Source organism: Rousettus aegyptiacus, unplaced genomic scaffold (assembly GCF_014176215.1).
Source record: "Rousettus aegyptiacus isolate mRouAeg1 unplaced genomic scaffold, mRouAeg1.p scaffold_m13_p_12, whole genome shotgun sequence".
In the NCBI taxonomy this organism is placed as follows: Eukaryota; Metazoa; Chordata; class Mammalia; order Chiroptera; family Pteropodidae; genus Rousettus; species Rousettus aegyptiacus.
In genome coordinates, this window is record NW_023416287.1 from 35,020,083 (window position 1) to 35,047,755 (window position 27,673).

General features: G+C 37.7%; 1 protein-coding gene across 2 annotated transcripts in view; it reads left to right on the plus strand.

Annotated features, from left to right (window-relative positions):
* Positions 1-26,141, plus strand: part of SEC23B (SEC23 homolog B, COPII coat complex component) — a 35,852-nt gene extending 9,711 nt beyond the window's left edge. For both annotated transcript variants that reach the window (XM_016146139.2, XM_016146138.2), the window contains exons 10-20: positions 2,830-2,953; positions 4,020-4,100; positions 8,194-8,283; positions 9,001-9,107; positions 10,454-10,607; positions 13,339-13,416; positions 15,887-16,048; positions 17,071-17,157; positions 19,091-19,246; positions 19,586-19,651; positions 25,030-26,141. In XM_016146139.2, the coding sequence (XP_016001625.1) occupies positions 2,830-2,953; positions 4,020-4,100; positions 8,194-8,283; positions 9,001-9,107; positions 10,454-10,607; positions 13,339-13,416; positions 15,887-16,048; positions 17,071-17,157; positions 19,091-19,246; positions 19,586-19,651; positions 25,030-25,119 (1,195 nt within the window). In that variant the 3' untranslated portion in view covers positions 25,120-26,141. The remainder of the gene's footprint in view (positions 1-2,829; positions 2,954-4,019; positions 4,101-8,193; positions 8,284-9,000; positions 9,108-10,453; positions 10,608-13,338; positions 13,417-15,886; positions 16,049-17,070; positions 17,158-19,090; positions 19,247-19,585; positions 19,652-25,029) is intronic.
* Positions 26,142-27,673: the final 1,532 nt, after the last annotated feature.

The window sequence follows — 27,673 nt, forward strand, 5'->3', positions numbered from 1 at the left end:
TAATACTGTGTGCACAGATCACAATGTAGAGCCATGGATCTCAAAGTGCAATGGTGTCCAGCCTTCGGGACTGCTGAGAACTGATTAGAAATGTACGTGTTCAGGCCTCACCCCAGACTTTTTAATAATGAACTCTGGAGGTGCAGCCCGGCAGTTGGTTTTAGCCAGCTCTCCAGCTCTCACATGAAAGTGTGAGAACCACTGACGTGCAGCATTTGTCTGAAGCCAGTTACACATCATAATCACCTGGGGAACTGGAAAAACTCCTGCTTCGGGTCTTGTTCCCAGAGATTCTGACTTAATTGGCATGGGGTGTGGTGTGGCCATTAATATTTTTTAAAGTTCCCCAAGTGATTCCAATGCAGAGCTGAGTTTGAGAACCACTAGTGTGGACCTGTGATGCTCAGTGTGGCTGAGTGCAAACATCAACCCACCTAGAGCTTGTCAGGAACAACATCTTGAGCCTTACCTCAGACCTACCATATTAAAATCTGCCTTTGAATAAGATCCCAGGTGATTTATGTGCACAGAACAGTTTGAGAAGCACTAGTGTAGAGCTGTGGGTGGGTCTGAGAGTCTGCATTTCTAACAAGCTCCCAGGTGATGTTGCTGGTCCTCAGAAGCTCTGTTAGGTGATAGAGTCTCAAATGATGCTAGCTGTATCAGTGAGCCACAGTTTAATCAGATGAACTCCTACTGGTACCCTCCAGGAGTTCTTGACTTGGAGCATCCATACAAAAGCTTTAGTATATATGTGAACATCCCTGAGTTTGTATGCCAGAGTTTATATGTATGCGTATTTCATCTGTGGAGAGGGACTGTCATTTCTCTTCAGATTCCTAGTGAGGTCTTTGACTCCCGAATGACTTAGTATTCAGGTCACATCACCTTTTGCACAAATTAGTATCAGGGAAATGTGTTAACAGTGACATTTAAAGAAAGATTTAGAGATTTTAGTGATAGCTCACCTAAAGCGAGCCAACAGTTTGGGATGACTTCCAGCAAAGGCAGGGTGATCCTAGATTGTGTTATAGGAGTTGATTATCTTCAAAGAAGGTCATAGTCTTGATTTCCTTGGTACTAGTCATGCCTTATTGCTATTATATCATTTTCCTTTCTGAGCGTTTCAGTTCAAAAGGGCTGTTGAGATGAACTGGAGATGTTCAAACGGGAGCAGTGAGAGATGGAGAGAACCTGAAACTCATTTGGAGAGTGATTGAAGGAGCTAGAAAAGATGCTGCATTTGGGACATGAGAATTATATTCAACAATCACAAGCCTGTTCTGTGGAGAAGGAATCAGATCTGCTCTGCTTGTGACCAAAGAATAGAACTAGAACTAGTGGTGGAAGCTGCTGGGGACAGAATTTTACTCATAAAGAAAGACCTTTCTTAGCAGTCAACACTGTCCAAGCATGGACTGGACTGGCTCTGGAAGGTATAAGTTCCCAGTGCTGGAGGAATCTAATCTAGTTGATAGCATGATAACCTGGCAGATGTTTTTCTAGAGCAAGGGTGTGAGTTATGATTAAATTTGTGTGAGTGTGACAGAGAACCCAAAACAGATTTTCCTCTTTCACTGGAGGTAGGCAGTCAAGGCAGGTACATTGATTTCATAATTATCAGGGTCTGAGGCTCCCATGCTGCTCCCCTACCTTAATGTGCCAGCTGTTCAAGATGGTTGCTGGACTTTAGTCAAGGGACAACAGCAAGAAGGAGGAGGTGTTAAAAAAGTACATGCCCCTTCCTATAAGAATGTCCCCACCTCCCTAATCACAAAGGCCACTTCCAGCAAGCAGAACTGAGTCACATGGCCACATGCAAGTCAGGTTGAGAAATAGTCTTTACTCCAGGAAACCATGGGTCCCGTGACTAAGGAAGGTGGGGAGGATGGATATTTGGGGCCAAAGACAATCACTGTCAATGGAGGAGTTAGAAACTGAGATAGCTGCACCAGGTAATCTTGTGGTCTTCCCAATTCGGAGATCCTGCTTATTGGAAAACAGCTTGATGCATAATATGCATCAAGCTGTGCTCGTCTGCCCAAATACATGAAATGCTAAAATTTTAAACAGTGTTTACCTCTGACTTCAAAAAGACATGAATGTAGACATTCGTAAATTAGAAAAAATAATGTAAAGTCAGGGATTTAATATTTTGAGGCAATAAATTAACCTGAAGAGGATTTCCCACAGGCCTGGGTATTTTCCCATATGAGAAGAGTTGGAGATATTTTCTCAGTGATGACCTGTTAAACCTGTATCTGTGGGTTTTTGAGGGTTTTTTGTTTTGTTAACTTTTTACTTTAAAATAATTGCAGATTCACAAATTGCAAAAATAGTACAAAGAGGTCTGTTCATAGTTTTCATCTAGCTACTCCCAGTAGTAGTATCTTAAATAAGTATAGTGCAGTGTCAAAACTAGGAAATTAAGATTCACACAATAGAGACCTTACTTGAATTTCACCAGTTTTTATGTGAATTCTTTTTTTTTTGTATGTGTGTATGGTTAGTTCTGTGAGACTGTCATCTTTATAAATTTGTATAACCACCACAGTGATCAAAATATAGATTGCGAATTTTGTTTTTGTTTTTCTGTATAGGGTCTGATAACCCTACATATTGATTCTTAGTTATGAGAAAACATTAAGCATTCTATTTTTAATGTTTTCAGAATAGTGTCTGTCTTAAGTACAAATTGAACTTGTTTTCCATTTAAGTAGCACTTTTAAGGATTTTCTTTTTTTCTTTTTAAAATTATTGTTTAAATACTGAGGGAGCACCTGAATGGCTTTCATTCATCCTCAGTGTTCACTCTTTTTTCTTTCCTAGAGGCTACATGGTGATGGGAGATTCTTTCAACACTTCTCTCTTCAAGCAGACATTCCAAAGAATTTTTACTAAAGATTTTAATGGAGATTTTCGAATGGCATTTGGTGCTACTTTGGAAGTAAAGGTACTGTAGATTGTTTAAACTTTAATGGAAAAATAGTGTTCTTATTTCATAGACTTGTGGAAGCCTCAGCCTTTTAGACACAGGCATCTAAAGGTAAATTAAAAGGTTCCCAACAAAGTATATTTATTCTACGCCTTCTTGAGGATGGCCTGTATATTTATAAATGTTCCATGTAAAGAGTTGTCTGGCTCCTCTGCAAGCTCTGCTCTGTCCTGTTGTAGGACAGCAGGCCTTAGAAGGGCAGGTGGGCTAAGAACAGAGGCAGCCATGCAGTATGGAGTGTCTACCCAGCCATCAGTATGGGCTGCTGCATGCACAGAACCTTGGCTTATGTTAGTGCCTGGCTGAAGATGAGCCAGAGTGCTCTCAAATAGGGCAGATTGTGAATTTTGTTTTTGTTTTTGTTTTTCTGTATAGGGTCTGATAACCCTACATATTGATTCTTAGTTATGAGAAAACATTAAAAGGGGCTGTTAGAACATAAGGTTGGAATTATTACTTTGAGAATTGGGTATGATCATTAAATCATCTAGGTTAAACTTCAGACAGTATTCTCAGATGTTTGAGTTTTGTTTTAAAGATGAAAAGGAATGGACTTTGCTAAAATGAATTCCAATTTAAAGTCTTAAGTGTGTTTATTTGCTTTGTCCTTATGTTGGAGTTCATGAATTAAGTATTTTTAAAGCAACACAAACAGTATATTCACTAATTAGAAATTGGAAATAATTGACTACGTACATGGGCTTGGAAAAAATGTGATATTTGTTGAGTTATCTTCTATGTGTACAATAAATTTCAAAGTTGAGAAAGTTGAAAATGTTGCATCATCTTTGGTACAAAGATAATGCAGTGTCTAAAGGAGAATTTTGCTAAAGTTTTAATCAGATCACAGTGGCCCTGGAAAAGGGTTTTAAGAGCTTTTGTATATCATAATTCAGGTGTGATTTTCTCTCAGTGGAATGATAATGCTGCCATATTTTTCTTCTAAGCTTTAGTTCTGGCCTTTGTGAGAGGAAGGTGGTTCTCAGTGATTTTTAACTTTACCTCTTCTATAATTTTGTTTCAGACTTCTCGAGAACTGAAGATTGCAGGAGCCATTGGTCCTTGTGTATCTCTGAATGTGAAAGGACCATGTGTGTCAGAAAATGTAAGGAAAACTTCTTCCTTCACCCTCACCTCTTGTACCCTGGGATTAGCCCATTAGAAATATTGGAGAGTGATGACCATGCATTGTGTTCCCTTTGGAGGTGTGTCTGGTGAGAGGAGAATGGCTGAAGATGACCACAACCCTGAGAGGTAGTGTCATTTACATCTGTCCATATGTCTTAAAGATCAGAGAAGAGGAAATAGGTTCAGAGAGGTTATCTAGCTCAAGGTTAGAGCTAACAGGGAGGAGCTAGAGTCCAGGTACCCCCAACCCCACTACCCATGCTTAGGTGTCTGTGCCAGCTGGACACAAAGCATTCTATTCAGCTCAAAACAAGCATTCAGCAAAATCCCTCTGTGCTTGTCCTTGGAGATGATACCTTTGTCTCATTTCTCACAACCATTTTGAATGGATTGGACAGTGGATAACACTGTTGTATATGTAGACATTTGTGTTCCTTCAGATTTTGGGTATGTATGAACAAAGTTACCACTAGAGGGTGAGGTGGCTTTGCTAATGACCTGCTTCCTCTAATTATACTTTTGCTGCTGGAAGACAAACCATTTGGTTCAGTGAGGCCTGTTCAGGGTGGTTCTGGGCTGGGGTTATTACAGCCATGTCTTTTCCTCATTTTCCTCTTCAACAAGGGGGTGAACTGTAGAACCAGTTGTAGAATCAGACTGCTAGCCGTGTGGCCTAGACAAAGCTCTTAATCAATCTGGGAGTCTGTGTCTCTGGGAAATGGAGATAGTAATAATACTGTACTCTATACTCTCAGAAGGGTTAAACGAGTCGGTTCAGCTAAAGCACTTAGAACAGTGCCTGGCACAATGAATGCCCACACTAGATTTTTCTTTGTCTTCGTTAGCAATGAACATTCACTTAGTGACTACTTAGATAAAACTTTTGTTGAACTTGACAGATGCAAGGCAATTTGAGATAATATTCCTGTAGTACCCTGGTGAGTCATGTTGTTGCCCCAAAGCCCATCTGATGAGTCATTCATTGCTCTAGAGCACGGAGGGACTTATACCCCTATTTCCTGGCAGGGCTTTGGAGGGCTGCGGTATTCAAAATATTTTCTGTAGTCTTGAAATCTGCCTGATGAAGACTTCTTGAAGTATTTTAAGAAAATAAATTTATGAATTAATACAAACTGATTAACTGTTTTAGGCTCCAGTAGGCATTAGCCATGAAATTTTTAGATGAGGGATGGAAGATGCAAAGAAGAGGAAAATAGGTTTCAAACATGCAGAGAAGTTTAAAGAATAATGTAATGAATTCCTGTATATCCACTATTTAGAGTCAGTGATTGTTAACATTTTGTCATAATTGCTCTGTCTTCATTTTTTGCCACATTTGCTTTATCTGATTATCATCTACTTGCTGTATTTGCTTTATCAACTATTTTTGCAGAACCTTTGAAAACAAGTTGCATACGTCCATGATAGTGTTTCAGTGCTTCAGCATGCATCTTCTAAAAATGAGGATATTCTCTACCACATTATCATCAAACCTAAGGAAACGATTTTCTAATATGTCCATATGTTCCCTAATATCCCCCACAAATGTCCTTTGTAGCTTTTTTACCCTCTAACCAGCTTTGTATTTGGTATTATTTATCCTTAGTCTTTTCAAACCTAGAATGGTCTTTCTAGTGTTTTTTTTTTTCTTTTGCTTGATTTTGGTTTGTTTTGTTTAATAACATTGATTTGTTGAAGAGACAGTGCCAGGTTTTTTCTATAATAGACTATCCCACATTCTCGATGTGTCTGTTTCTTCTCAGTTGTGTTTTTAACATGTTTCTGTCCTCGTATTTCCTATAAAGTGGAAGTTAGGTTTGAAAGTGTGTTTAGATTCAGGCTAAACCTTTTTGTCCAGCATACTTGCTGAGCAATCTGTGTACTTTGTACTCTGCTTTATCAGGGGGCACTTTGGTCTGGTCATCCTTTGGTATGGTCATCCTGTGTTAGTGGAGCTGAGTTTGATCATGTGGTGAAGATGACTGCCCCACGTCTTTTCATTATAAGGGCACATTTCCCCTTTGCAATTTGCAAGAAATTGGTTGAATGGGATTGTAGCACAATGTAAATCCCTAATGATTTTTGTGTCCATTGATTATTATTACTTGAATCAGTGTATTTATTACCTTGGAGATTATAAAATGCTGATTGCCTAATTCTTTATAGTTCCTCTGATACATGCAGGGTAAATGCTTATATAAGGAATTTGCGTATTAGTGAGGAAATGTATTTTTGGAGCTCTGGAAGGTTTGAGACCAGCCATGCTGAGCCTTGGAGCTGTAGGGGAGGAAAACATTTTTTTATGTACCTGTACCTTAAATTCATTGGTTAGAGTTCTGCAAATTAGACTGACAAAGGATAGATTAAGAAGAGAAAAATAAGTTTATTAATGTGTGTACCATACATATACACATCACACATACATACTCAGTGATGAGTAACTCAAAGGGTAGGTTAGAACTTGGGGTTATATAGCATCTTAACAAAAGAACAGTAAATTTGTAGAATAGTGACAAGAAAGAGGAAAGGAACTTTGAGCTTCTAGGGTGTCAGATTATAGAAAAGTAGATGTATGGGGGAAACTAATGGAAGGTAAGATTGTTTCAGCAAGGTCCGTTCTGTGGATTCCTTTGATGCCGTTTCTGGGCTGAAAAGCATTTCATGTTTTTGCTTATTAAGAATTATTCTGCACTTTCTGGTAGAGAGGGGAGGGCAGAGAGTCTTTCTTGTGTAAACATTTTTTTTAATTGCCTTTAGCTTAAAATAATGCTTATACGAGAATGGCATATATTGGGGTGGCATACTCTGAACCCCTTGATCCCCTATTTGAAACTTTAAAAAGTTTTATGTATTAAAAATTGAGTTGGTAGGTGTGAAGATTGATTCGGGAGAAGGAGCTAGCAAGATGAGAAAGGGAGGCATGCAAACTCCTTTTACTTCTTTGCCATTTTTCCTGGGTATAGCTCTTTCCAGCAGATGTTACCTGCTTCTTTTAGAAAAGGCCACCAAAAGGGAAAATGAATACCAATGAATCCATCTATCTCATGATCTTGTTTAGGAAATACTAAAGAAACAGAGTGTGTGTCTTCTACAATCTCCATCTTAGAGCCATTATGTAATTTCCCTTAAAAATTTTCCCTTTACCCTCTATCACCTTGATACTGCTGGTTCTGTGGCCAGGTACATGGGCTTTTGGCATGGCTTTATGAGAGACCAGTCGGTATCAGCTGTACTCAGCTGACAGTGTACGGTTTGGGGTGGAATTAAAATAGTGTAGAAGAAATACCATGACTTTCTTAATGCATAATTACATTACTTTCAAAGCATGGTATTCTGCATTTTGATGAGATATGTTAAAATGTGTAACTCGCTATTTTTAGAATGATGGAATTCATGTTTCAAAGGCTAGTGATCTCGGAGGTGGTGATTCTAGATATTTTTGACACCTGCTGTTTGTTCTTTTGTATAACATGCTTAAAATATGGATACTCTTCACATTTTAACTTCATATTTATCACTGGGAGCCATTCAACTAGTCAATAAAAAGCAGCTTTATACCACGAAAATCTCAGTTCTCTTACCAAGAATTTATATGCAGCTTTTGCGTGAAGGAATTAGATTAAAAATTAATATTTAATAGCTAACATCCTGTAACTTTCTTGTTCTAAATAATAATGATGAAGTGCATAAAACTTTCAAGCTAAGCAGGTAATTCTTTTTCTTTTCTACAGTTTACTTCTTCCCCAACACTGACTTCTTTCTTTCAGTTGACTTCATTGTTATGCACCAGGGGTGGGTGGGTGGGTAGGTGTGTAGGTGTGTGTGTGTGTGTGTGTGTGTGTGTAGAGAGAGAGAAATATATCTCGGTGATTTAGTGAAAATTGATCATAGTGCCACACTTAAAGTACTATATGGTAAACCTTATTCTGGTCCATAATTGTACTTTTTCAGTTAAAGTTTCATTTGGAATTAGGTAGTCTCTCTCATAATACTCTACCGGCATTTAACCACGGGAGTAGTTTGTTTATTTGTTTGTTTGTTTGTTTTTTAATTCCTCATCTTACCCCTAGGAACTTGGCATTGGTGGCACTAGTCAGTGGAAAATCTGTGGCCTGGATCCCACATCTACACTTGGCATCTACTTTGAAGTGGTCAATCAGGTGAGTTGAATTTCTTCACGAGTATTTATGTCTTAGTGTTGTGTTTTTTGATTTATTATAGACTGGTGGCCTCTGGTTTCTGTCTCTGCACACTGATGCTGCTTTGGGTCTGTGCTTAACCTGATAACTTGTCTGGCATGGTTTCTTTAATTCCAAGGTTTTGTCAGTCAGATAGCAAATTACTTTCCTCACTTTATTGTTGAACTGATAAGATCATTAGAAAAGTCATGGCTTTTACCAGCCATTATAATGTTGATGAATTTTTGAGCATGTCAGGTCTTTTTGCAATATTTTATTTTAAAGAAAATCAAACATACAGAAAAAAGAATTGTATAGCAAGCACCCATATACTCACCACTTAGTGTCTGTAATGAACATTTTACTGTATTCACTTTGTCACATATTTATTCATTCATCAATCCATCTTATTTTTGATAGATTTCAAAGCAAATTGCAGTTAGTCTGTTTCATCCCCAAACACTTTAGTATGTCATGTCATTATCTAGAATCAGTATTTATTTGAATGTGTTTTGATTTATTTTTTGAGGTAAAAGTTATATATAGTGAAATGCCCAGATCTTAAGTGTACCATCCAAAATTCAAAAGAACTTTACCATCTCCTCCATGTCAGTTGTGATAGGAGGAACATAGTGGCCTCTGTGACTGCTTGATTCATGCCTGTGACAGTAACAAGGTCTATGGTCTCTTGCCCTGCAGCACAACGCCCCAATTCCCCAAGGAGGCAGAGGCGCCATTCAGTTTGTCACACAGTATCAACACTCCAGCACCCAGAGACGCATCCGTGTGTCTACCATTGCCCGAAAGTAAGCAGCTCTGGTTTCCTTTCTATTGAGCCACCGACTGATGTTTTTCCTATGAAGAAATAATTTAACATCTATTAGTTTATCTTTGTAACTCCATTAAATGGTTCTCACCAGTCCACACTGGTTCATTTGATCGGAGGAGGAAGAGGTGGAGGAGGAGGAAGGGGTATTGTTGGCTAACCCATTTAAACCTATGGCCATGTGCCTAGAAGAATCATCTTTCAGTAAGGGGAAGCTCATTCAAAATTATTTTTTATTATTTAATATATATACTTCCTCTTTATGAAAGAGTCAAGCAGCACATAAGTATATAAAGAAAAAGACTCTTCACCGCCCTCTCCAGGGGTAAAATGCTGTTACTGTACTGGCATTTAACTTTGTAATCCCATTTCTGTACATTTATAAATTTTCCTCGATGTGTCAAGGAATTAATACATAATAAATGTGTCTCATTCATTTTAATGCCTGCATAGTGTTACATGGTGTTAGATGGGATGTCCTACTCCTCTAGTAAAGTTTATTTCAAGTCCTACCTTCCATCCCACAATGCTGCGGTCATATTTTTAGTTCTTTGTGTATGTGAGTATTTCTAGTCATTTGATAGAAGTGAAATTTTGGATATTGCAAAACTATTCTCCTAAGAAACTAATTTGTAGTCTTCCCAGTAGGATAAGAAGAATACCCTGTCTCCTCTCTAATAATGGATATTATCAATCTTTAACATACAAATATGGAACAATATGTCACTTTTATATGTATTTCCCCATTTATCAGTGGATTGAGCACTTTGCATGCTTATTGGCCATATGTATTTCATCTATGATAGCCTTTGCCCATTTTGTAAAACCTGTTTCTATTTCTGGTTATTTGATTTGCAGGGAATTTGTGTATTTTGGATATAATGATTATTGCTTATAACTGTTCCTGGTCTATCTGTTGTCTTTTAATTTTGTTCATTATGTTATTATTCATGTGGAAAAGTTTCATATATATGCTAATTCTTCTCATGATACTAGGGAAGTCATTTTATGAATTTGAAAACATTTGTATTTGTGTAAGATTGACCTATGGAAAAGAACACTGGCTGGAGACTTAAGTACCTTTTGGGTATCTACTTTTATGATGTCTTATGGAATGTTGAGAAGTTCTCTAATTTTTTTCTTCTGCTTCCAGCCGTCACAGATCACATAAGAGTAAATGAAAATATTTGTAAAACTATGATTTTTTACTGACAGTGCAGTTTGAATCTGTGTTATCTTATATGAAGAGGACTTGACATTATCTTAATGGAGAGCTGACTTTCTAGTCTCCCAAATGTAAGTGTGGTACTAACTTTGGATTGTCAGTTGGGCAGATGCACAGAGTCAGCTCAAGCACATAGAAGCAGCATTTGACCAGGAGGCCGCAGCGGTCTTGATGGCACGGCTAGGAGTGTTCCGAGCTGAGTCGGAGGAAGGGCCCGATGTCCTACGGTGGCTGGACCGACAACTCATCCGACTGGTGAGTTGAGAACAGTGGCACTAGGTTCCATCTTGGTCTCTGCTCTACTTTTGAACAAAGAAAACTCAAACCCATTATTTGATACAATCAGTGAGTAAGAATTTATTAGTTGCTTACCTTGTGCCAAACACTAGATATTCTGTGATAAGAAATATTAAATAGGCATTCTTCCTTGAGCTTAGCTTACAGTTGGGAATAAGCAATGCACACAGAACGTTTAGAGAATGTTGCAAAACTGTGTATATTAACTGTCGTTTTAGAGTCACTGTGGATGCTGTGTCTTGTGTTTTCCCTCCAGATCTTAGAGATTTTTATTTTGCAGATAGGGCTCCATGGCCCAGGGAGTGTAGGGAGATACCTAACGTGCCATTTTGGTTATAATCAGGAGAGAGGAACCAAACAGTAATTTAAACAGGGAAAGTTTTATATAAAATATTACTATCACAACAGGGGATTAGAATAAGGAGGGATTGCCTAGTAAGAAGTAAAGGGAACTCTAAAAAAATACAGGAATAAAAGAAAAAGGGGCAGCCACTAGTTCTAGTAGTTAGTCTAGAGATAGAGCACCAAAGGAAGAACCTCCTTTTCCCAGAGCTGGTCTAGACCTAGGTGGAAGGTCGCAACATGACTCACTGAGTTTCATGGCGGAGAAGTTGCCATAGTGTTGTACCAGAGGAACTTAACTAGAAATTCATCCTCCAGAACTGGATGAAAATTTACCCTCTGGGGTGCCAAGGAAAACTGTTCACAGGCAAGTGCCATATCAGAGGCACACAGAGTGTGGGGTTGCAGCTGGCCACCATGTGCTCCAGGAGCCAGGCACTGGGGAAGCCACAAAGGCTGCTTCACACTGGAACCTGGAAGCAAACCCTTGCATCCAGCAGCTTTTCCTGACAAAGTTCAACATCATGCCAGATGGTAAAGGAAAAATATTGAAAGAGCCCAGATCAATTTCACAACAGGCAAAAGGGTGAATTTGGAGCCATAAGGCAATAAATTGATAATTGACATTCCTCATAATTTTACTTTCTTGGAAATTCACGGCAGGTATTTGTGATCAAAAGCGCTGAAAGCACAGTAAAGAACCCTATCTAACTTTGTTTGGTACTATGTTTGCCCTGCTGTTTCATAGAACCATTTTTTTCAGGGAATATCAATATTTCAAACACAATCTGAAAATTGAGCCAAGGGTCCAAGTGGTTGGCAAAGGCTTCATGTGGAAAGTGAGCTTCGAATCAAATATTTTTTAAAAAGTAGGATAGTGGGAGTGGAAAAGGCAAGGCTTGCCAAGGGGAGGGCCCAAGGCTGTGGGAGGTAGCCATGCACTTTGGCTTATGCCAAGGACATTGGCAAGACCGCTGTCACAGAGGCCAGTACAGTGGGGAGAGAGGCCATGGAAGTGCAGTTTGATTATAGAATGTTTTAATTTTAAAGTTAAGTTATTGCTTTAATGTTAGAGGGGACTTCAGCATGATTACTAAATGGGTGTGACAGCAGCATAATGTTGTTTACATTTACCATTGCCATGTAAGGCAAATTGAAGAATTAAAAAACTATTGTTGGGGAGACCAGTTCAGGGGTTTGCCTGTTCAGGAGTGCTGAGACCAGGTCGATGGCAGTAGAATTAAAGGGGAAGAACATTTGAAATTAGGGTGAATGCTAAAAGAAGAATTAATAAAAATTGGTGAAACTATATGTGAAATCAAAAACCAGTAATTTGATGTTGACTCAGGTTTTAAGTGTGTGTAACTGCAAGAATGACAGCAAGGTAGAAGATGGAAAACGAGGACAGCTTTAGGATGGAGGAAGATGAACTTTTTTAATAGTTTATTTTCGATTGGCTAAGTGTGAATTTACCAAAGTATGCCCAAGGAAAGCTCTCCTGTAGGTAGGTGGACATATATAGGGGAGAGATCTGGATGACAGTGGTCTGGCTCTAGTTTTCTTTTGTAGCTGAAGCAATGAGGATGGGAGCAGGGGGCCAAGAACTAACCTCTGAGGAGCCCACTGTTAGGAGGTGCAGGAAAATGAGGGGCTGTTGAAGAAGGCAGAGACAGATTGGATAGATGACAGAAAATAGGAAAAGGCTATTTTAACTGATGAAGAAGAAAGTTTGCAGAAGTTTGGGAGATCACTTGGCTCGTGGTACCAAGGAATTCAGGAAAAGGAGAACTGTGCAAGAACATTAAATTTGGTTGGAAGAGGGTAATTGTCAGAGATGGGCTTTCTTTAAAGATGCTGGGCAGTCTGATTCTCTAGTGGCCAGAGGAAATGTTTGAAATGAAGAGGAAATAAAAGCAGGAGGAAAAATCATTGTTCAGAAATTTGCCTTAGAAAGGAAGAAGAAAATTGAGTTGTAGAGTGATAGAAAATAAAGGCTTATCTGTAATTGGTAGAATTTCACAATATTAAATGTTTTTCTTATGGAGAGGCATCTGAGAACTCATCTGGCCCCTCAGTAGTCAGAGTGTTCCACGGCCACCATGGCCTGGGAGCTGGTTGGAAACAGGATTCCAGGCCCTCCCAAGTCTGCCAAATCAGAATCTGTATTTTAACAACATTACTTGTGATGTGTCTGCTCATCCGTGCCTTACAAATGCTGGTATGGGACCCACAGTCAGTGGCAGAGTTGAGATTGGAACATAGCTATCCAAGAATACTCCAAGAATTTTTCCAGGTACACTAACTTAGAGTCCCCCCCCCCCCTTTTGTTATTTTTTTTTTCCAACAGTGTCAGAAGTTTGGGCAGTATAACAAAGAAGACGCCACTTCTTTTAGGTTATCAGATTCCTTCTCTCTATATCCTCAGGTAAGTAATATATGTTTCTAAAAAACTATAGAAGAATAAATTGTGATAGATATAAAACTTGCTGCTCTTGGGACAAATTGAAGACTTGGTATTGTTTTGATACTCAGGCTATAGATGAAGATTATTTACTTCAAGACAAATACTGCAAGACAGTGCAGTGCCTGAGCTCTACAGAAGACAGATGACACGCAAAGAGGAGAAAATAAGTGTATAAAAGGCAAGACAGGGCCATTGCTATAAGGCCACAATAAGATCTGTAATTTGTAGAAGTTCTGGATCACCTCAGCAGCAAACAAAAAAAAATGCACACATGAGAGATGAATATAATAAAGGAGACCATATTAATATGAAAGATAATTTGATGATATGTCCATGGTTATTATTCTGTATTATAACTAGGAGTCAATGGTGATAATCAATAGTAAATAACTGCTCTGTGCAGGAACTATACATTTGGGAGCCATTGGACAAGAGAAAGGAGAGGTAAGTGGAGAGCATGAAGCTGCCTTCAGGGATCTGGGTATTTAACTTTATGAACTTCCATCTGTAAATGAGGAAACTAGAGCTTGGCTCATTGAGAGGCTGTGAGGAGTACATGAGCTGAGGCCAATCAAGTGTTTAGCACTTAGTGAATATGAGCCAGCTCTACAGCTGGGGCCTGGGACTTTTCAGGTTGGGCCTTTCACAGGTGTGGCTTTTTCAGAACTGGAAGCAAACTCAAATTTATTTTCTCTTCCCTCAGGAGAGCCTTTATGAGGAATAAATAGAAAGAAACAAACTTTCATTTTTAATTAAATTCATGAGGACTTAGATATTCAAATGTGTATTATCCTTTCAAATATTTGCTTTGGAAAGTGGACAACAGTTTCAGTCCTGAACTTGTATAGCTCAGATTCAGGGTTAAAAATGTTCTCAGAGATCACAACCTCTCTTGACCCCTAGCTCTGGATAAGGCTCTGTGGTCTCTGATATACACCCTCCACAGGCCTGTGACTGGGCATTTGAGCCTGTCCAACATTGTGGGATGAGCCAAAGTCAGAGCCAACTTCTAGCACTGGCTCTGTTGCTTCTGAATTTGGATGATTTCCTAGAACCCTGTGGATATTGGTTTCCTGTTTAGAAGGAAGGTGTTGGTCTGGAGAAGTGGTTTGCAATCTTTTTGCAGCTGTGGAAGTCTTTCTTAGAGAAGACTCTCCTAAAGGCCAGCATGTAAAGCAGACAGACTTGGGTGCTGTACCCAGATACCACTCCTATCCCACTGGGTCCCACCACAGTACTACCCACCACCCCACCCCCTGGGCCCTGAGGTTTCAGTAAGACTCAGGAACACAGAATGAAAACCACTGAATGCGGTGGTTTCTGAGATATCATCTGTTGAGGCATCTAGGATGGAGGTCAAGAGTCCAGTCTCTGGATCCAACAGCCTGCATTAAAGTCTGGCTCTGCCTTGGGCAAGTTGCCTACCCTTCCGTTTCCTGACGTGTAAACTAGTGATGGTGACAGAACCTACCTCATGGGCTTATTGGAAGGATTGAATAATTCTTGTCCAGTGCCTTATGCCTTGCACATAGGATGCATTTAATATCAGCCATAATTATTATTTCAGAAGCTATATTTGGATATATAGAGTCTTGGGAAATTTGATTCTTCTCAAGGCAGTTCATTTCCATATTCTGGAAACTCTTTCGAGTTAGCTAAAAGTCTGCCTTCCACCTCATCTTCAGGGTGAAGAACATAGCTCTCCAGCAGCATCATCTGTCCCTCTCTTTTACACCCCTCAGTCCAACAGACTAGCCTGTATCCGAGTTCTCTAACTTCTCGTTTGCTATTAATGTGCTTGGAGCCACCTCTCCCCTGGCCCTCTGGCCTCGTAGATGTCTTTCAGACTTCAGTGGCTTTGGGAAGTCTCCTGCTCCCATCCACCCTCACCCCACGGTAGCAGTACTTTTTGTACTGGAGTTCATACCATGCTCCCCCAAGAGTGACTTTTCTCTATTGGACCCTGACCCCTTTGAGAGCAGACATTCCATCTCTGCAGCTTGGCTCAGTGACTCCAGAAATAAACACTTCTTTGCCTTTCCCGTTTCATGTGGAAGCTTTGACTTACCCAGGGTTCCCCTTGCCCTTTTAAAATAATTTTTAAGAATTCTAATTGTAAAAAACATAAAATTTACAATCTTAATCATTTTTAACTGTACTGTTCAGTACTGAGGTATGTTCACATTACTGTGCAACAGCTCTCCAGAACTTTTTTATCTTACAAAGCTAAAATGCTATACTCATTAAACAACTTTACATTTCCCACTTTCCTAGCCTCTGGTATCACCATTTTACTTTCTGTTTTATGAACAGCTTTTTTTAAATTACAGTCTGGATTCTCCTGTTTCAGAGACCTAAGGCGAATCTATTTGCTGGTTATATAAGAAGGTTACAGCTATATGCATTTATCTCTTTTTCATTGTGAATGCAGTTCATGTTCCATCTTAGAAGATCTCCATTTCTTCAAGTGTTTAACAACAGTCCTGATGAATCATCATATTACAGACACCATTTTGCCCGACAAGATCTGACCCAGTCCCTCATCATGATCCAGCCCATTCTGTATTCCTATTCGTTCCATGGACCACCAGAGGTAAGGCTTTATGTGAATGCTTTTTTCAGAAGTGGAATCATCTACTACATACTGTTTTTTTCTAGCAAATTTACTCTTAAAGCAAAACTGTAAAAAAAGAAAACATTGAGTCTTTATAGTAATTTAACATTATTCCTGAGTCTTAAAAATATGCATAAGAAAAAGTCATGGGCATGTAAAGCTACAATCTGTGAAAGGGACTTAAAAAACACTTAAAAATACATAGTACTTTTTTCAGTTTGTTCAAATACTTTGACCCAGTAATTCCATGTCTTGTATCTGAAGAAAATACTTCTATATACAGAAAAAGATTTGTTCAAAGAAATGTAAAAGAACTATTAGAATAGAAAATCAGAAAACAATCCAAATGCCCAACAGTAGGAAAACCTAAGAAATATTCACAAAGTGTATATAGCATAGTAAAATAGATAAATTTTTATGTTCAAATATTACATGAAAAAAATCAAAATAGAAACTTTTCTGAATTATGTTTTCTAAAAAGCCTGCAAGAATCAAAAGCTATATGAAAATAAACCAAACTATATTCATTGTACTTAGGTTCAGTTTTTTTTTAAATGAGTATAAGTTACTTTTATTATTAAAATAAAAATCATTAAAAAATGTATTTTGTAGTAAACTTTCAAAACTTGTATTAAAAGATGTACTTTTTCATATAGGCATCTCTGTTACCTGTCATCTACAGCTGTAGTAGATTTAAGAAAATGTGTCTCACTGATACATAAAATACATTTCTAGCATAAAACTGAGAATGTTTGGAATGACTTTTGGTTCCTAGAGCAAGTGATGTCAATCTTCCTTCCCAAATGATGAGAGATTATTTGGAGCTTCTTTGTTCTGTAAAGTTGAAACTTAAAACTGAGTCAGGAAGCAGAAAATGGAAATGTGACATGAAGGAGAGGGAGAGCCACTGCACCCAGTGCCATTTAAGAGTCCCTTATAGCTGTTCTGGCCATGTGGAAACAGAGGGAAGACCAATGCCATTTCTCTCCCTTTTTCTTCAGCCAGTACTATTGGACAGCAGCAGTATTCTAGCTGATAGAATTTTGCTGATGGATACTTTCTTCCAAATTGTCATTTATCTTGGTGAGGTAAGATGATATTTCTTTTCTTGCTATTGTTTTTACTTTCTCCTTAATTTAGGCTTTTATGCATTTGAAACAAGAATCTGGGCTTGGAAAATTCAGTTTATTATAATGAGTATAGTGGCTTTTATTCTAGTAAATGAAGTCTTTTTTCAGGTCCCCGAGGTATTTATTAGTAATATTAATAGCATTTGTTGTAAGTAAATCTCAGGTGGTCCTTTTTAAATTACTATATTATTTTCTGAGTTGTCAGGCAAGATCAATTACTTTTCCTCAGTAAACTTTATACACACTACTACCCTTTCAGAGTTATGTTAGAGTTAGTAGAAAACACTCATATGTTTGAGAGTAAAGTTTTTCTTAGAAATAACGTGGCACAGTGAACCTTAACGCTGGGTCCATGGATGGCTATGGTTAGCTGTCAGAGTCCATTTCTTTCTCAAAGAGGTTCATACCCTAAGAAAGGGAATGGCTCCTCTGAAGAAAATCATTTAACTGAGCCTTATATTCAGTGTGATATTCTTTTTCTTCTATTGTACATTCTTTACCAGCAGTAAATTGCTTTGGTGGTTGATTTGACATCTTAGTGCCTATATATTAGAAGTGATTTCAGATGTCCTGAAAAGATACAAATTGTGTTTCAGAATTCCTTTAATAACATAGAAGATTTGTTTTTTAATACTAACAGGCATTTTATAACTTTAAACTTTTTTCAGCATATTAATACTCAGTCTGCTAGCTGCTCACCCACAGATGGTAAGCTATCAGTAATAGTTCTAGACCAAGAGCTGGTGGTGACCAGCTGCTGTTCCCACTGATACTTTTAGGAGCAGTAATCACAACGTAACTTTCTTTGCCTTCAGCTCATTCCTTATAGGCATCTCTGACCGCAGCCCCAGGTCCTATTCATTCACACATTCATGAGTACCTTGCATGATTGGTTCTAATGACAAAGACAATGACATCATTCTCACCCTCCAAAAGCCCTAAGTCTGTTGGTTGTTGATGTTCTTAGGCACTCTTTCACCAAAGTGAGCTTATGATCATTTTGTCCAGGCCACCAGTCAAAAAATTAAGACCTAGAAAATTTTGGTACTGGAAACTCTGAGAAGAGAGAAAAGGCTGCAGAAGAGTCTAAAGAGACTCCTTTTTCTGGTATCGGATTTACAGTGTACATTTGAAAACACTTCAGCTTATTTATAAAAATAATCAACACATATTTTTTTGTTTTCTGTGTATTCAAGATATTTCCTAGACCAGTTGCTGATAGAAATAAACAAAAAAATGAGACACAAAGTGATTAGCCTTGTTGGGGAGACAGTCTTTACTTTCCACACTTTAGTATATTGTCTTCTACTCATAACCTAAGTCCCATACTTGGAGCATCTCCGCTCAGAGCCCACAGGAGCAGGGGTTGGGAATGGGGTCAATCCTACCAGGTCTGTGTGATTGCTGTGCGCTGGAAGAGGGTGTACAACGTGTGTTGATGGGCAAGAGAAGAGGAATGGATTCTGTGCAGGCAGCCTACAAATCCCTTTCCCTGCCAGGTGTGAGGAATTGAGATGCTAAGCTGAGTGATGGCAGTGGAAGTAGAAAGGAAGGGAGCCCGTGGCATCTTGGGACAACTAATCCTTGGTGTTTTAGCTAGTTAGTATTTACAGTTAGGAAGGGAAGAAGAGGTACGACTGATGACTCTGACACTTCTGGGAGAACTGCGGAGGTGGGGGTATCCTGTGTGCACTTCTTTGCTGACTCATACTTCTAGTCAGCCCCTCTTTGTTTACCTCTGAAACTTATCATTCTTAACTAAGATTTTTTTCACTGGAAACAAGTTCTGGGGACCGAGGTTGGGTGGGAGCTAGTGTTAGAATGTCAAAAGTGTCAAAGAAGGCTATTTCAGTGTTTCTACAATAGTTTTGGTTTGTTTGTTTTGGTGTAGACCATAGCCCAGTGGCGTAAAGCTGGGTACCAGGACATGCCTGAGTATGAAAACTTCAAGCACCTTCTGCAGGCACCACTGGACGATGCCCAAGAAATTCTGCAAGCACGCTTCCCAATGCCACGTTACATTAACACGGAACATGGAGGCAGTCAGGTGAGTGAGCTGAATTCTATCTCTGGTATTGACTTGCTTTTATGGCTGTAAATCCAAACATCATGGTTAATATTTTATGTGGTGACATAAATTGACATACAGATAAACTTCCAGACATGACTTCTTTTTAAATGAGAGGTCAAAATACGTAAATATAAAAGTAGAGGATTACCAAAGTAAAACACATATATTTCTTGAACCCTAATAAATAGCTATTGGGCTTAAGCTAAAGAAGTGGGTTCCTGTGCACTGAAAATATATCTAATTTAACAAAAGAAACGTAAAAACATTTTTTTTCTCTAGTACATTAATATTGTACTTTTAATTTTTTTTTTTTAGGCTCGATTCCTTTTGTCCAAAGTGAACCCATCTCAGACGCACAATAACCTGTATGCTTGGGGACAGGTAAGAAATTGTCAGGTATTTGAGGAGGAGGCCAGGCTACTTTTTAAAAAACTTGTCACAAATTGGATTCATTTTGGCCCACAGACAGAATAACTTTAGTATTTTGCTGTGAAAAATAACTTTGAACATAGCTTGGGTTTGGAGATTGGCTACCCAATGTAGATCTTCTTCTGCAATACACAGCATAATATGACAGATATACACCAGAGGACAGAATACCATGATATGGCCTCCGTTTGGCTCTCATAGTCTTAACAGCATTGCCCCAAGTTGTCCTTTCTCTCTTCTAAGAGGGCAGGGCAAAAATATCTATATTGGCTCACCATTGGTTTGCCTCCTCTTTTCAGCCTGTGATTCTTTCTTTATCTAATTATTCCAACCATTTCTGTTTCTCTCAAATGAATCTTTTCTGTTTTCTTTCAACATTTTTTAAATTAACCATTTTTTTTAGGTCATTAAATTTATATGCAATTATAAGAAATAATACAGAGATTCCCTGTACCCTTTACCTAGATTTCCTCAATGGTAAATCTTGTAAAACTAATGCAGTATCACAGTCAGGATATTGACATTGATACAGTAGAGAGGCATATTTCCATCACCACAAGAATCTTTCCTGTTGCCCTTTTATAGTCACACTCACTTCCCTCCTGCTTCCACCCCTTCCTTAATACCTGGTAACTGCTAATCTGTTCTCAATTTCTGTAATTTTGTCATCAAGAATGTTACATATATGAAATCACATGGTACATAACCTTTGGAATTGACTTTTTCCCCTCAGCATAATTATCTAGAGATTCATTCAGGTTGTTTTATGTATTAATCATTTGTTTCTTTTTATTTGCCAAGTACTATTCTACAATATAGATGTACCACAATTGTTTAATCATTCACTTGTTGAAGGACATCTGGGTTATTCAGTTTCTTACTATTAGGAGTAAAGGTCCTTTAAATATTCATGTTTTTTATGAACATGAGTCTTCATTTCTTTGAGATAAATACTCAAGAATACATTTGCTCAGTCATTTGGTTACATGGATAGTCTAAGAAACTGCTATTTTGTTTTCCAGAGTGACTATTCTTTTACATCCCCACTTGCAGTGTATGAGTGATTGTTTCTCTCCATCTTTATCAGCATATGGTATTGTTTTTATTTTAGCTCTTCTGATAGGTGTGTAGTATTATTACATTGTGTATGTAGTATTGTTACATTTTCCTAGTGGCAAATGATGTTCAACATCTTTCATGTGCTGCTTTTCCATCTGTATATCTTTTTCGATGAAATTTTTGTCATTTGTCTTCTTTATATATTCAAGGTGCTAGTCTTTTGTTGGATATGTGATTTGAGTATATTTTTTCTCACTTGTAACTTGTCTGTATATCCTCTTCACAGGGTCTTTCGCAGAGCACAAGTATTTAATTTCTACGAAGTCCACTTTTATCAATTTTTCCTTTTACGGATCGTGCTATTATCAAGTCTAAGAACTCTGCCTAGCCCTAGATCCCAAAGATCACCTGTGTTTGTTTATGCTTATAATTTAGTCCATGATTTTGAGTTAATTTTTGTGTAAGATACGAAGCATAGCTTTATTTTTTGCATATGGATGTCTCATTCTTCTAGCACCATTTGTTGACAAATGCTGTCTTTTTTCCACTGCATTGCTTTTGTATCTTGTAAGATTAGTCATAATCGTGTGAGTCCTTTCCTGGGCTTTCTGCCCTTGTTGTATTGATCTGTTTCTATTTCTCTACTAATACTACCAAAGTCTTGATGACTGTACCTGTCTTGAAATCAGAGAGACTGATTTCTCCTGCTCTGTTCTTTTTCGAAATTGTCTTAGCTGTTCTAGTTCCTTTGCTTTACCTGTGAATTTTAGAATAATTTTATCTATGTTTTTAGCCCTTTTTCTATTTAGAAAAAAGTGCAGTTTGCATAGGACTGCTGTGTTTTCTCAGATTTGACATTTTCAGCAATCGAACTAATAAAAACAATGTAAATAGAATGTCAGTTCTTTCTAAAGACTATCAATATACTAGAGCAATGCAAAAATAATAAAAGAGACATTTTATGGCAAACTTCGGGGGTAAGATAAGGACTGTAATCTGCAAGTTATCTGGGGGCAAATGGGAAAAGGGAGATTGCTGAGTCTTCTTGGTGGATTGACCTTATATCATTTATTATTTTGTTTGCACTGTCTACTTTATCTGACATTAATAAAGCCCACTCCTTCTTTTCTTTATTCCTTTTATGCAAAAAAATGAATGTTCGCATGATGTATCTCTTTCCATCCTTTAACTTTCAACCTGCCTCTGTCATATTTGAAGGGAATTTCTTATAGATGGCACATTCTTGTATCATGGTTTTTAATCTGCCATGCTAAACTTTTATAATTTTATAAATATAAATGTTTGGAGCATTTATATTTAATGTAATTTTTGATATATTAGGGCTGAAGCCTGCAATTTTATTTTTTGTTTTCCGTTTGTTTTTTTTGCTTGTCATTTGTTTTCTTTCTCCTGCCTTTCTGTGAATTACCTGAACATTCTTTAGAATTTCATTTTAACTTGTTTATAGTATTTTTCAGTATGTTTATTGTGTAGCTTTTTTTACTGGTTACTCCTGGTTGCTCTGGAGTATAGAGCATTTCACTGCAGCATATATGCATAGCTTCTCACAGTTTACTGGCGTCGTCGTCATGACCAGTACAAGTAAAGAATGAATAGAAAACTTAACATCCCTTTATGTTTCTTTACCTTGCCTCATTTGTAATATAATTGTGTTAAATATTTCCTCTGCATACATCAATTACAGAGAAAATGGAAAGCCTATTACATTTATCCACATTTTTGCTTACCGTGTTCTTCATCTCTTTTTGCTACTCCAAGGTTCCTTCTTTTATTATTTCTTTTCTGGTTAGAGATTTCCTTTAGCCATTTGTTTAGGATAGATCTGCTGGTGATAGATTCTTAGTTTTCCTTTATTTGAGATTTTAGATTTCCCCTTCATTCATGAAGGATATTTTCTATAGATATTGGATTCTGGTGATATTTCTTTAGGCAGTTCAAAAATACTTTGCCACTTCTCTTGCCTCTATGGTTTCTGATGAGAAATTCTCTCATTTTCCCCTGCCCCTGTGGATAAGATGTCATTTTTCTCTGGTTTCTTTAAAGAGTTTTTTCTTCATTGTGAATTTACAAAAGTGGAAGTACCATGTGTTTAGGTGTGGTTTTCTTTGGATTTAGCCTATTTGAAATTTGCTTATCTGCTTGATTCTGTACATTTATGTCTCTTGCCAAAATTGGGCAGTTTTCAGCTATTGTTTCTTTGAATACTTTTTCAGCCTGCTCTCTTTTTCCTTTTGCTCTGGGACCCCAGTGACACAAATGTTAGGTCTTTTGTAGTTCCACAGGTCCCTGAGGCCCTGTATATTTTTTCCCCATCTATTTTCTTTCTCTTTTTCAATTGGGTAATTTCTATTATTTTATCTTCCAGTTTACTGATTTTCTCTGTTCCCTTTCTGCTATTGAGCTCATATACTGAGCATTTTGTTTGCTGCTGTATTTTTTAGTTTTAAAATTTCTATTTGGTTCTTTTTATGTCTTCTACTTCTTTTCTGAAACTTTATATTTCTGCTGAGGCTTTCTATTTTTTCATTTGTTTCAAGCACTCATAATTGCTCATTGAAGGATTTTTATCATGGCTGCTTTAAAGTCTTTGTCAGATAATTCTAACATTGTTGTCAACGTGGTGTTAACCTCAGTTGTCACTCTTTTTTTCATTCACTTTGATATGACAAGTGATTTTTAGTTGAAATGTGGACATTTTCATATTTGTTATGAGATTTTGGATCTGTGTAAACTTGCTGTTTTAGCTGGCTTTTCATCATGCAGTTCCAGCAGGGCAGGAGCTGGGCAGGTGAGACATTGTTTCATTATTACCAGAGGGAGATAGAAATCCAGATTTTTCATTAGCCTCTACTGACACCTGAATTGGGGGAGGTGATACCTTGTTACTGAGTGTGATGGGTTTCCAGCTTCCCACTTGGTTTCCTCTGATCCTGCTGTGCAGATGGCCTTGTTACCATTGGATGATAGTGAAAGTGCTGACTCTCCACTAGACCTCCTCTGATAACACCCCAGTGGGTGGGGGAGGGACATCTTATTATAGTCATGTGGGAGTAGAAGTCCAGGCTTCCCAGTTGTCTCTTCTGATCCTGTGGGAGCAAGAGACTTCTTACTGGCCATTGGGGATGAAATTCCTGGAACCATACCTTCCCTTCTCTGATACCACTCTGGTGGAGTTATGGGAGTCTCTTGTTACTATTTTACTAGGCTGCCCTGGTTCTTTGGCTAGAGAAAGTTGACTTTTTGTTGTTGTTCTTATCTGTGCTTAATGACATTTGCCAGCTTCATCAGCGCCAAGTCTGGGATGTATGAGGTAAAAAGAAAAGCCAGGAAACTCACTATTGTGTTGCTCCTTGGGTCCTAGAATCCCTAGTTTGTCTGCTACCTTCTCTCTACTTTTCAGAGTCTTCTTATGTTTGTTTTACATAAAATGTCCAAGGTTTTGAGTTGTACCTAGTGGAAGAAATAGGGAAAGGCATATCTACTCCTTCCTAGAAATCTTATAAAATTTTAATCATGCTTACATTTTTCTAATTATAATAGTATAATTTTATTTTAGAAAATTTGAATATGTAGAAAGATAGTAAGAAAGAAAATTAAAATTACCTACAGTGCCACTATCTAAACTACTTCTGGCTTCTTGATAGGTGAAATAAAATGTGTGCGTCATGTCTATTCTTTTATATATTTTTACTTTTTTTAAAGAACAAATTTGGGATCTTTCTAAAAGTTGAGATTTATATTCAGTTTTCCCTTAACATTAAAAAAATCATAAGCATTTTCTGGTAGTACAGATATCCATCTGTTCAGTGGAGATACTGATTTATTCATTTGTGAATATACCATTATCAACCTTCTGTTGTAAGCAGAGCATTTAAGAGCATTAGGCTAGGTGCTGTGGCAGCACCGGGGAAAATGAGAGGCAGGTGGTGCAGGCCTCCAGGAGCTTACACCTGGTGAGGAGCCAGACGTTGGACAGGTCATTAGTACTGTGGAGAGTGGGGAAGTAGAAGAGCATAGGCTCAGAACTGTCCTAGTGGTAGTGATGGCCTGCACTTAGTGGGTCAGGGGAAAGGATTTTGTAAGAAATTTATGCTTTATTTGAAAGAACTAGTTAGCTAGGCAGAGGATGGAGTTGGTGTGAGTACTCATAGGAGAGGGGACAACACTTGTGAATATTCTGAGTCCTTAATAACTCATGAATTCTAAACAGTTTTAAGATAATTGCCAATAAATTTGTCATTAAATTTCAGGAAACAGGAGCTCCCATCCTGACTGATGACGTTAGCTTGCAGGTGTTCATGGATCATTTGAAGAAGCTGGCTGTCTCCAGTGCCTCTTAAGCTGGGGATGTGAGCAGGAAATTGAAGAAAACACTGTCAGTTGTGTTCACAATTGTTTATAAAGGCTTAATAACATTCCTTTCACTTTTTGTGTATTGTAATAAATAATCAAAGGAAGTGTTATATGTAACTCTTAAGGTTATAATTTATTTGTTCTTATCTGTGCCCCCTTTCTTGCATCATATTATTGCCCCCTTTCTTGCATCGTATTATAAAGTCTTGAATGTTTTGGTACTTGTAAATGTTTATCTGCTGTTTGTATCCTAACATGACAATCTATATAAAATCAGAGGTAATATGTTTTGGCAACTTTCTTAGGTGAAAACCACATAAAGGAAATAAAAGGATGAAGAAAGCACTAGCTAACATAATTCTAATACAAATTTGATTTTCTGACGTCTCTGTGTGTGTGTTTTAAGTGACTCCTGCCGCAAGATATATTTCCTGAACTTAATCCTCATTTATTGTCTGAATGTTAACAGACCAAGGAAAAGTTTGAAATGTGTGATACTTTTTGAGGTAGTGTAGTCTAGTGTGGCACTGACCCTAACATATAATATTTCATGTAAACAGGTAGACACATTAAGAGTGGCTGATGGGCATAAGTGGCTCTCACAGAATGACAATACATTTATCTTGGGCACAAGTAAAATAACTTTTAACAGGTACAACTTTTTAATCAAAATGTAATATATGCATGGTAAACAAACAAACAAAAAAGCTTATAACAAATAACAGTTTCCTTCACTCCCTAATCCTAGATTTACTCCTCAGAAGTAACCACTTTTAACCTCTCCTTTCAAGCTTTTTGTTGATGTGTATCAGTTTTTATCCAAATATCTCTCAATTCCCATTTTTAAGAATGAGGATTTGATGACTTTTCTACCATTCAGTTTTGATTAACTATACCTTTATATTATCAATTTAGTAAAATTTACATTCTAGCCTATAACCATAGTTCTGTCTTTTGTCTCAAAGTTGATTCTGAACATTGAAAACCAATAAAGATTATGTACACAGTTGTGATAATGTAAATATTATTTATGTTCGAGTCACATAGCATTACACTGTTATCCAGGGATTTGGTGTCCCAGTTCCTATGCCAGTTGAAGGACATTCCTAATGACAAAATTAATCACTTTTCTTGCATTCCAGCATTCCACAGGTTGGTTTGCTTTTTCCTGTTCAGATTCTTATATTTGCTGTTTTCTCTAGAGTTTCTAATTTTTGTTTTTGAAAGATTTTTTTCTATATTAAGGAATTTCAGCTTCTTCTATGGAATGGAGTATTTTTAAGGATCTCTGATGTTCCTTTTAAACATAGGCTAATTGCCATGACAGCTGTCATCCAGGGATTTTTTTGTTTGGACTCTTGAATTACTTCTCTTGATTTTATTCCCCAAGTCATTTGGCCATCTTAAATGACTTTTCCTAAAAAAATGATAATTCAATTCACTGAATCTCATTTGTCTTCATACTTGACAATTTTGCTTAGTATAAAATTCTAAGCTCAAAGTACTTCGCTCATTAATAACTTTTCAGAACAACTATTTAATTCATTCCACAAATAATTCTTAAGTATTTGCTATGTATGATACTTCTAGGCACTGGGAAGGTAGCCAATAAGGCAAAGATTCCTGCCCTCATGGTGCTTATGTTTTAGTGAGGGAAGGCCAATAATTAAAAAAAAAATTAGAAGTAAATTATATAATTAGAACGAGTTCTATGTAGAAAAGTAAAGCTGAGAACACCATTAATTGCATGTTGGACCATCTGGATTGTTCCCGATGGTCTGTTTTGAATTTTTACTGCCTTTTTGCCTCTTTACGTTCTGGGAGGGTTTCCTATCTTGTGTTAGTTAAATGATTATATTTTCAATGCCAAAGGCTTTTATTTCCTGTACCTTTTTCATAGAGTTTTAGTTATTTTCTGGACATAATTTTTAGTTGAGATACATCATATGGAAGAGTACATAAAACTATACAGATTAAGGCCTAAACTTTTCCTCCTTGAGCTTCTGTTTCAAATTAACAGAAGATATGGTAGATCCAGCTTGCTTAGCTGTTCTCTCCAGTGACAGTGAGTGATGGTGCTGTGGGGAGGAGGGGGCACCCCTGGGTGGCCAATATAGAAGACTTAGCTAATTCCAGATAGAATGTGGAGAGCAGCCATCCCAAGAGGGAGGACCTGGAATCCTGTGTGCCTAATAAGGGCTCTTAACTCCATCTTAGGGTGTGAAATTATGTGAGTTATGTGTTTAGAAACTCTAGGAGAGTGACAGGACAGGAGAAGGCTGGAATCCAACAGAGGTGTGAACAGAGGCAGGAGTTTACAGACAGGGTACAGATGGGATGTTAGGTGAGAGGATGAGTCTAGGTTTCTGGCTTGGGTGATGTCTCTATCCTCTGAAATACAGAAAAGGAAAGTTGTTTCCTATTGGGGGGCGGCATTAATAACTTGGATCCTGGACATTGTGAGTTTAAGGAGCTTGTGGGATATAACTGGAAATACCCAGCATGTTGGCAGCGATCTGGATTTGCCTTCGGGAGAAACCA